At 39.8% G+C, this 10,288-nt stretch overlaps 1 protein-coding gene and 1 long non-coding RNA gene across 5 annotated transcripts in view; one reads left to right on the top strand and one right to left on the bottom strand.

Annotated features, from left to right (window-relative positions):
• Positions 1 to 23: 23 nt before the first annotated feature.
• Positions 24 to 10,288, top strand: part of ssx2ipb (synovial sarcoma, X breakpoint 2 interacting protein b) — a 16,947-nt gene continuing 6,682 nt past the window's right edge. For 2 of the 4 annotated variants that reach the window (XM_089000147.1, XM_089000143.1), the window contains exons 1-8: positions 34 to 99; positions 2,169 to 2,288; positions 4,124 to 4,281; positions 5,639 to 5,842; positions 6,906 to 7,016; positions 7,708 to 7,843; positions 7,917 to 7,992; positions 8,192 to 8,369. In XM_089000147.1, the coding sequence (XP_088856273.1) occupies positions 2,270 to 2,288; positions 4,124 to 4,281; positions 5,639 to 5,842; positions 6,906 to 7,016; positions 7,708 to 7,843; positions 7,917 to 7,992; positions 8,192 to 8,369 (882 nt within the window). In that variant the 5' untranslated portion in view covers positions 34 to 99; positions 2,169 to 2,269. Of the gene's footprint in view, positions 100 to 174; positions 255 to 339; positions 473 to 2,153; positions 2,289 to 4,123; positions 4,282 to 5,638; positions 5,843 to 6,905; positions 7,017 to 7,707; positions 7,844 to 7,916; positions 7,993 to 8,191; positions 8,370 to 10,288 lie in introns of all 4 variants that reach the window. The other 2 variants (XM_089000146.1, XM_089000144.1) reach the window with 2 other exon arrangements.
• Positions 4,295 to 10,288, bottom strand: part of LOC148895751 (uncharacterized) — an 8,608-nt gene continuing 2,614 nt past the window's right edge. Inside the window, exons 2-4 of the long non-coding RNA XR_016115491.1 lie at positions 7,432 to 7,545; positions 5,555 to 5,762; positions 4,295 to 5,380 (exon numbers count right to left, since the gene is read on the bottom strand). This is a non-coding gene — a long non-coding RNA (uncharacterized LOC148895751). The remainder of the gene's footprint in view (positions 5,381 to 5,554; positions 5,763 to 7,431; positions 7,546 to 10,288) is intronic.

Raw genomic sequence — 10,288 nt, 5'->3', positions numbered from 1 at the left:
CTATTTTTTCTGTTTCATGTGCTCTAATTTGAGTAGGCGAGACGAAGTAGCTGCGGCAGTGGAGCGTTGAGTGGAGAAGGAGAGACAAAATTACATTTCGTAAGTACACTTCACACGCTGTATTTGTTTTCCTGCATTTGAAGCATTAAATATCAACATCTTGGCTCATCATAGTACGTCGAAGGGGTGGATTGTAGCCGACGCGACGCCGACACCTGCCCCGCGACTTCACTCAATTTGCCCTTTTTGCACAGGTTAAAAGTTATTAACAAATACAATATGTGATGAATTCCCTAAGATGTGTCCTTACCTCATGTTTGTTCCCTCATTGTGTTCAAGCACGTCATGATCATGACACACTCCCATTCCAAACGAATGCATTATGCGTCACATTTGTTATCCTCATCGTAGTTGGTTACCAGCTCACCATTGTAAATACATCCAAGTGGACATGTTTCAGATGATCTCTAAGGTAAATTTAGAAACAGCCCTTTGTGCTTCTGCGTTGGTTGTTGTTATCGTGACATGCATTGCTAATACTTTTAACCTTCAAAATCTCGCGTTATAAGCCTTGTTAAAATATGATTCAACGGGTCTCACCTTGCAGACCGTTGAGCAAATGCCCCTGCATTTCTTTTGTGTTGTATTTCCTTTACCAAAAATCTATTTGACAAAAACAATTCGCAGATATGTGTAGTATTTATTGAGTATGTTCTTGTTCAGAGAGCACCATATTGGCTTTCTGGGATTAGTCTGATCAGATAAGTAAGAAGATTGAGATAAGAGGCTGCTCCAATTTGACCTGCAGTGACATTGCTCTCACAAAACCACCCCAATAATCCAGAGGAAATTGTTCTCCAAATGATGCATCTCAATAAATGGCGAAATTCTCTGGTAGTATAATTTATTTATTTCAGTCATTCAATTTTAAAAAGTGAAGCACCGGTTTCCTCCCACATTCCAAAGACATGGCAAAAACTGTCCTTGAGCCTGCTGGTCTTGGCTCGGAGACTCCGCCGTCTCCTACTCGATGGCAGCAGGCTGAAGAGGCTGTTGTAGGGGTGGGTGGGATCGCCAGCGATCCTGATGGCTCTGCTGGTGAGGCGGGTGTTGTAAATGTCCTGAAAGGGGGGGGGGGAGACACCGATGATCTTCTCAGCTGTCCTCACGATGCGCTGCAGAGTCTTACGGCAGGACACGGTGCAGGCGCCGTACCACACGGTGATACAGCTGGTCAGGATGCTCTCGATGGTACCGCGGTAGAAGGAGGTCGTGATGGGGGTCGGGTCTCCAACTCTTTTGACCTTGCGGAGGAAGTACAGGCGCCGGTCGGATCTCTTAGCCAGTGATGCCGTGTTGTGGCTCCAGGACAGGTCTTTGGATATGTTGTATCTTTGTTGTATAAGGTAGTTCTAGATGAAAAAGGAGAGGATCAAAGCGTCCTTTTCAATAGTGGATCAGAGACGTCGTGTTGGAATGTGCACATATACAACAAGCTAAATGTTGAAAGCAAACATGAAGCTGTAGCATCCATTGACGAAAAGAGACTGTCTCTTTTCGTCAATGGATGCTACAGCTTCATGTTTGCTTCAATTCCAAACCGCAACAGTTCCACATACGCATCGGTGTCAGCGGTGACGCTCCTTTCTTATCGCGGGCTCCTCAAGCCATGCATCCATCCCGCCGCAGACTGTCAAAGCACAGACCTTTCCACTGAACAAAGCGGGGCTGTGAAAATGCTGCCCATTACAGGCGCAAGACAGCACAATTACCCCATAGCTGTCCAGCTATGACAGTCAATTGCCACAGACATTCCTCCCAAATCAAAAACAGTGCTGGCATATTCGTGCTGCCGAAAAAGCGCAACCGCTCAGCAGTCTCCTCCTTGATGAATGTCGTGGCCAACAATGCTGAAAAACAATCCGTTCCACATGATGCACAACACAAAGTGACAAAAGAAAGCACAAAAACGGTACAAAGGAACCAAAAAAAGCAAGGCTTGTGAGAGCACTTGCTGACGGCTACCTACTCGGGCGCCATCTTGAAAAAACTAATGAATGGCGAGCAATGAAAATGAGATATGACAATGCCTTTTAGGGCAATATCGTGTTTATCTTCATACCTTTTTTTTGACTGTCTCTGTCATCTCATAGGAGCTTCTATTTCAGGTGCTGGCTGCATGAGGCACCCATTGGAACACTAGGCGTATGTGCAAGTGTATTTCGTATATGTAGTGGATTTTGGAATCCCCGGAGGCTCCGCTTCAACCATGCCAGAGTCCTCCTCGGGTGAGTTTAAGTTAAAAACTTAATAATACAGTAAAGTCTCGTTATATCGATATCGGATATATCGATAGTCCCGGTTATATCGATACTATTTCTATGCACGCACGGAGAAAATTACATGCAAACAGGGTCGGATATATCGATAGTCCCGGTTATATCGATATTTTTGCGGACTCCCTTGAATATCGATATAACGAGACTTTACTGTAGTTGTAAATGGGAAAACTCCAGATCACAAACAAGTCAAGAGTCCTATATGCTATATACTGTATTTGGAGCTGAGACTTAAAATCAGGGGAAAAAAAAGCCCATCAGCGATATTTTGCATGATCACCGATATAATCGCAAATGAAATACACGATGTGGAATGTTGTCAAAATAATTTTAAATGAGGACATTATCCAGCAAATGTAAATTTACTAACGAAGGAAGTATGAAGTTTGAAAAAAAACAGTGACACCTACAGACTTTCATGCCTTCTAAGCGGCAACAATATACATATTTATTTCAGAAAATGCAATTTACAAAGAGAATCTTGTGCATTCTGAAATTTGTAGAAGGAAAATAATGTATAATGATCTCCTTGATATCTCAGAACAGCATGTTCATATGGGGCCGCGATTGTCAAAGGATACGAACGTCTAGTTTTATATTTTTTGCCAAAGCTTACCGTGTAGTGCAAAGATTCTCATTTTCTCTCAGCTGATTAAGTGGTGGAAAAGTGACTTTTAATTATTTCCATGCAGCAAAAAATATACAATGCATCATTTACATATTGAATAATGTCGATTTATCAATGACGCACAATAATCGGCCTGATTTAATTGCCCCGCCGATAAATTGTGGAACTCCAATGTAGAGCAGTCACCTAGATACTGCCAACCTCTTTCTTCTAAGTCAATTATGGGCTCTTTGTCTATTCTTAGCATGGGTGGAGGGGGCCTGCGGCGACTCATTGTTTTTTATAGTGGAACAAGGCAAACCTCTTCAACACGTTACAAGAAAAAAAAAATCTGGATGATTGATGAATGTTTCTGTATTGACAACAATCGTGAAAATGTCACCATAAAAAAGTTGTGTGAAACTATGTTTTCATTTGTAAGTTTGTATCTAATCCTTGTGTATTTATTTATTTATTTATTTATTTATTTATTTATTTATTTATTTATTTATTTATTTCAGTTTTATTTTTTGTATATTATTTATTTTTCCTTTTCTGACATGATACCAGCATTGAATTAGACAGTACAGCCACCCAATGCCCAAGTATTCACATTTCTTCATATCTTGACGTACATTAACACTTCAGCATGTCCATGTTAAGTGGTTTGCTAAAGCAAAGCGCTATATAAATCAATATGTATTGTATTGTATTGTGTTGTATTAATTCAGCTGCTTTTTAATTGCAGTATGGCTCCCTCTATTGTAATTACGACCGTGTCATTTTTTTTAATCAAAAGCTCTACTGTGGATTTCTCTATTCCCTCATGGCGAAACCGAAAATTACTATTTTTATGTTCTGGCTAGTTCCCTTTTATATCATTCATTTTGAAAAGGTTGAAATCAAATAGGGTTCTTCCTTAATTGGTTAAACGTAATCTAAAAAGGCCTCATTCAAAGATGGTGAACTATTGTGTTTGAATCCTTAAAATTGTTAAAAATGTGTTTGCCTTCATCATCTAATGTTGGTGGCACGTTCAAAGTTTGAAGATCATCCAACATTAAAAAGGTAGTGAGAGAGTATTTTTTTTCTTCCCGCTTTCATTTTTGTACTTGCACAACATAATTTTATCAACTGAAATAAGTCACTTAGTTTCTAACAAATATTGTTTCCTCAGATATGAAGGATGTTGCCGGCAATTCTATCAATTGTCACACACCCCCACTAATGGGGTACTTGGACCAGTCACAGTTGACTATGCACAGAAAGTCCTACATGCACATGAACTTCTGCAATGAGCACAACATTCAAGAATGTGTCACACATATCAATCAGGTTAGTGACCGCTGGTTGCACTGGAACACAAAGGACAAATACTACAACATCAACATCTTGTTGTCATTAAAGGGGTCCAGTTGGGACCAGCTTCTGAAATTTTCACCAAATGTCCCAATACTTTTTCTGTGTACTTAAATAAGAATAGTGATCCCTCGCTACTTTGTGGTTCACTTATCGCGGCTTCAGTGCATCATGGATTTTTTTAGGGGAAAAAAACTTTTTTTTTTTAATTATTGCCATGCAAATGTGAAAACAAAGTAAAAGAAACAACACTGCAAACAAAGCAGAAAAAAATCAAACACACTGGCTTTGAACCGCTCATGGAGCATTCTTCTGCTCCATGAGCTGCTTTCTATTCTCCAAAACAAAAAAACACACAAAAAACAGTGCCAACAACTACCGATAATAATGTTCTTCTCTCGGAGAAAGACTTCTTCAGTAGAAAAAGACGCTACAGTGCGGCAGAGTCAGGACGAATAGGCGCAGGAGCGAAATATTGGTTTACAACACCGTTCTATATTAAAAAAGAGGTTTTATTTTTTGATTTATTGTTTCATTCTGCAGTATGTACAGTTTTGCATTGTAAAAAAAAGCTCACTACATTGTACTTTGCGGATTTCACCTATTGAAGGCTATTTTCTGAATGTATCTCCCGCGATAAACAAGGGTTCACTGTACTTGCTTATTTGAGCCACTCACTTTTTTTGCGTATTCTATTTTGTGTTCATGGAGACGCGCAGACAAAATGGCAGCTTGCTGCTCCTGTTGCTCAGTGTACAGTTTATACAGAACTGTTCATTTTCAGTTCATTTAACTTCACACCCCCTTATTCAGTCCGAAACAGCCAGCAACAAATGTACCGGTAAATAGACTCTGAAGTGAAAATGTCCAAATCGTGTCCAGAATCAGAATCATCTTTATTGCCAAGTATGTAGGACACACAAGGAATTTGTTTCCGGTAGAACACGCTGCACTAGTATCGTCGTCAAAAAAACTGCTAAGTGGCACTATACAGTGTCCAATTAGCCATTTTCCTTCTCTAGCGTCATGTGGTACATTTGTGTTGTTACAAGACATGGCAAGGAAGTCTTTGGATCTGTAAAAAAAAAAACATAAAGATGACTTTGGCGATAACATTGCTAACACACTGAGAAAAAGTGTGGTGGTTAACACCATACTGTGGTTTATCAGAATAGGTTTCACTCATCACAACAGGTCAATGTGATGAGTGAAACGGTCCATGGTCGATCAAAGAAATGTAGGGTGTCACCTTTGTGAGATACAGCACTGTATACTGTACGAGAATGTAAAAACTGCAACGAAAAAGTATTTTGGCTTCTCATTCCATTCTTAGGAGGTGTTATCACTGGGACTTCCACAAGTTTGGATGCAGTCTGGCATCAGCACAGATGTGAATGTTGTCTCGATACTTAACTGTGTGTACGAGCTGCTTCAGCTGCACCGCAGAGGCCTCCAAACTGTGGAGAACATGGAGATGGAGCAGTTGAAGTCCAGCAACACTGTTGACTCCCTGCAGCTCACCATAACACGATTGAAGGTAACCTCACCCTGCTAAATACAGCACTTTGTACACCGAGCTTCAGCCACCGTGACTTAGACCGTTAGCTTTGCTTTTAACTCAGCCTTTTTCACTTCATTGGGCGCCAGTCAGTTCAGAATATTTGGACTGATTTTTCAAAACCCACAGAATGAAGTGAATTTTAATCAAAAATGGCTTTACATGCATGCTATGCATATTTATAATCTGTCATGCTTTAATTTTCACTTTTTGAGTGTATGCTTCCAATTGTTCAACTAAAAGTGGTTGTTGTATGACATTGGGGCCATGACAATTTAAGTTCTCTTCCCTCCACAGGAAACAAGTGATTTTAAATCTAAAATGGTGTGCCACTATGCTCTGCCTTGTCCCAATGAAAAATAAAATAGATCAAACAGCAAATCACATCCTTGGCACTGAATGTATTCATTCCACAAACAACTGTATTGTCCGGTGTATAAGGTGTACCCAAAAGCCTAACATTTTCTTCACGCTTGACGCTGCGCCTTATATGCAGTTGTATCTTATATGTGAAGTAACATATACGGATTGTTTTTCACTGATGCGGCTTATATGTAAAGTAATATTGAGCCACAACAGGTCTGACAACTACTGTCAGCAGCCACCAACTTCATTTTCCCTTGAATTTGAAGCAGTGGTTTGCCTTATACTGTATTTGGACAAATGTTATCTATATATTATATTTGGAAATCTTTTGTCATTCGTTGAAGTTGCTCCTTATACTCCGGTGCGCCTTATATATGGAAAAGGTTTGAAAATACACCATTCATTGGGCGTGCGCCTAAGACTCCGGTGCACCTTATACACCGTATACTACGGTACTTGCCATTAGTTGAATCATCCAAATTGTCTTTATTGTTCAAAATGTTTATTGAACGTCTCCATTTTTAGTTGTTGATGTTTTTAAATAAAATCCACACATGTTGAAGCATTAGCATTCCTCTACAAATCTGTTCTGTTGAGGGTCACACTCAAAATGCCAAAACCATGACAGATTGCACTGTATTGTCTCATATTGGAATTCCTGTTTTTTTTTAAATAGGAGCAGCTTGAACTTGCCAAAAGGGAGAATACGGGACTTCTTGAGAGGGAACGGCAGCTACAACTGAAAGTCAAGAGTTTGCAAAACTCCTTGAAAAACGAAAAGGAAGAGGTGCTTTATGAATGACAAATCTTTTTCGAACCACACGCAGCGGTCAGAACAAAAGACAAATATCATGTCCTTTAAATGGCTTCTGTACTGCATTCGTATTTGTCGAATATATTATTCCCGCAAATAGGATGCATTTGTCTTGATTATTTGCGCAAAATTTGTTTCCCATTCAATCATTCTCATTTTCTGACTGGCGCAAATCATATTCTACACTTGAACACTCTTGAATAAAGACAGCAAAAATCAAGATATAAATATTCACACACTGGTCAAAATCAAGTCAGGGTGAATGATATTGACATCAAAGTTCAGTTACCATATATGCCTCCAATAGAGTTTATTTGCACTCTGATTTTTTTTTTTTTTTACATTTTGGATCAAAATGAAGTCCATAATGGTGTAGTGGTTCACACACCTGACCTCTGTGCAGTCTGCAGGCAGCATGAGTTCAGTTCACATTCATGAGTTGGCAACCAGTCGGTGCTGTCGCCTGCATTTCACTCACTCAGCTGCGATAAGTCCACCCCACCTGCAACATTGAACAGGATAAGTGGTATACAAAATGGATTGATGGATCAATCACAATAACAAAAGTCACTTGGCAAAAGACATGGACGACTACAAAATGTTTCTCATTGTACGGTACATAGTTTCTCGGCAATCTTGACAGCTTTCAATTATTTTCTTCCAGATTCACAAGCTCCAGAACATTGTGTCCAGCCGGGCTAGCCAGTACAATCACGAAATGAAGAGGAAGGAGAGAGAGTTGAACAAACTGAAAGAGAGACTGAATCAGCTCCTGGTCGACAAAAAGGAGAAGAGACTTGGTTGGATTTGCTGATTTGCACCATCCCTGTATTCACAAACTATGCGCTGAAAATGACTTTCTCTTGCTTTTAGCAATTGATGTGTTAAACAAAATTGGGAGAGCAGATGGCAAAAGGAGCCTCTGGAAGACCGAAAAGACGGTAGCAAAGTGAGTTGTGTTTTAAACCCAAAACAAATTCAACTCAACTGTATTTCTAGAGGACTTTGAAACAGCCAATGCTGCATACACACTTACAAAGTGCTGTAAATGGAGCAACTATCATACAAAACAATAGAGCAATACATCGGTCAGAAAGTACAGTTCAAACATTTCACTTGCATTCGATCAATTGCGTTTGTCTCTGCAGGCACGAGGGGGAAATGTACAAAACTCTGCTTCGGGACTACGAAACCAGGCAGAAGGAGCTACTGCTAGAAAATGCTGAATTGAGAAATGTTTTGAAGCAGATGAAAAAAGAAATGGTGGGCATTCTCAGTTCCAGGAAGCCAACTGTCAAAGGAGACGAACAAAACGGTGCCCAAGAAGTAAGTAGAACACAATCAACGGATTGGACACTGTTCTCCTGCCATAGATGGCGCTTTCAGACGGTTTTACAGCATACACATAGAAATTACTGTAAGGCCCTGGTATGTGGGAAAGGAGAGCCACAGACACCTGCACACAGACTGACTGACATCACCTGCTACCCCACCAGGTCCCATATTTTAATACGCATGCTGTTTGTAACGTACATAATACAATACATACACAACAATTTCATTGATGTCGGGCAACAACCAAAAACGCACTCTTAACTTCACACCATCAAATCGTGCAAATTGATCTCATCACTTCCTGTTTATTGATCACGAATTTGTAAAAATTGCATCGCCATGTGGGGACTGACTGAGAGCATCGAATGATTAAAAAAAAAAAAAAAATGAAACGGACCAAATTTTGACTTTTGGTCTATGGTCTAAGGCAGAGGTGTCCAAACATTTTGCATAGGAGGCCAGATTTGGTGTGTTAAAAATGTAGGGGGACCAACTTTGGCGGACGGTCTTTACATATTAACTCATTCCCTGCCAGACGATGTGCAAAAATGTGTCCACTCCAGTGCCAGGGTTTTAGTCATTTTCACTCAAATTGCAGGACCCACAGAATATTGAGTTGTAGGACTACATAAACATTAAATTCAGCGGAAGAAACCTTAGACTCTCTTCTTTCATCAGAAAAAAAGAGTTAATTACTAAGTTATAGGGTTTGGAGTTATCTGAGTTTGAAATTGGTGGCTGGACAGAATAAAATACAATACAATACATGCATATTGATTTAAATAGCGCTTTAAAGGACAACCAACGTCTCCGGACAAGTTTTGTCCATGATTTGTAAAATGGCTTCAAATGACTACAGAGCGTATTTTGATAAGATTCCACCGCATACAGCTATATTTTACGTTTTAAGACTCGCGCTGAATATTCAGGAAGTCTTGTTTTTGAGTTGGTGACGAGTCCATACGTGACGTCACTAAAGGAATGCCCCTGACCGAAAAAAAGACGCATTGTAGCGGTCCTTCCATCACGTCAATGTATTTTGCTGTACTTGTTTGGTCTGGGGACCTCGTGTTGCACCCAAAAGCCGCTCCATATAAGGAATTTATCAGCCTGTGGAAACGGAGGTGGCCACAGGAGGTCGCCATTTTGTGCCTCTTTTTCCGTGAGACATTTCCCCTCAATGTTGCCTCATAATGGCACGGAATAAATTCTTTAATCGATTGCAAACATGTATGCTTTCCTCTTCAGAATTATTTGAATCATATTCATAACTGGATGTGTAACAAGAAAGCATATTCTCCGAATCTGAAGCCATTGTTTTGATTCTCCAGCAATGCAAGACGTCTTGGCGTGACGTCACGAACTGGGGGCGGGACTTTCTGAAAATGCCCAATTCGCAGCTCATTTTTTTGCAGATTTTGGACACTAAGTCATTTTTATTGGTGTTTTGCATTTGAATAAAAATATCATACTGCGTGTTTTGGGTATTTTAGATGCTAAAAAAACGTTTTTCTGATGTCAGTTAGGAAACAAAAAAGTGACGTCGGTTGTCCTTTAACACAAGCTGAAACTGTAACAAAGCGCTAACATGGACAAAAGGCAAATATTTCCCACTCTTGGAAGCGAAAGAAATTGCCAGAGGTCTGAGCAGTGCTCGATCAGCACCATGCAAGAAAAACCAAAACCTGATAAAATTCGGATATGGCGCTCCACGTCTGTTTTTCAATTCCCAGATACATTGGGGAATGGCAGTGAATGAGCTAATTTAAATACATTTCAGCAAGCCATTCTATGTTTCACATTAGCTTTTTTATTTTGATTTCAGCTATCTTAAGCATGTTTTTGGTTGATTTGAAACATGCATATCAATTTAATTGACATTTAAAATTGGAATTGAATATTCACTTCAA

Source organism: Hippocampus bargibanti, linkage group LG07 (assembly GCF_051943395.1).
Source record: "Hippocampus bargibanti isolate YZ-2025 linkage group LG07, ASM5194339v1, whole genome shotgun sequence".
NCBI classification, from domain to species: Eukaryota; Metazoa; Chordata; class Actinopteri; order Syngnathiformes; family Syngnathidae; genus Hippocampus; species Hippocampus bargibanti.
This window is presented reverse-complemented; position numbering and strand designations above follow the sequence as displayed.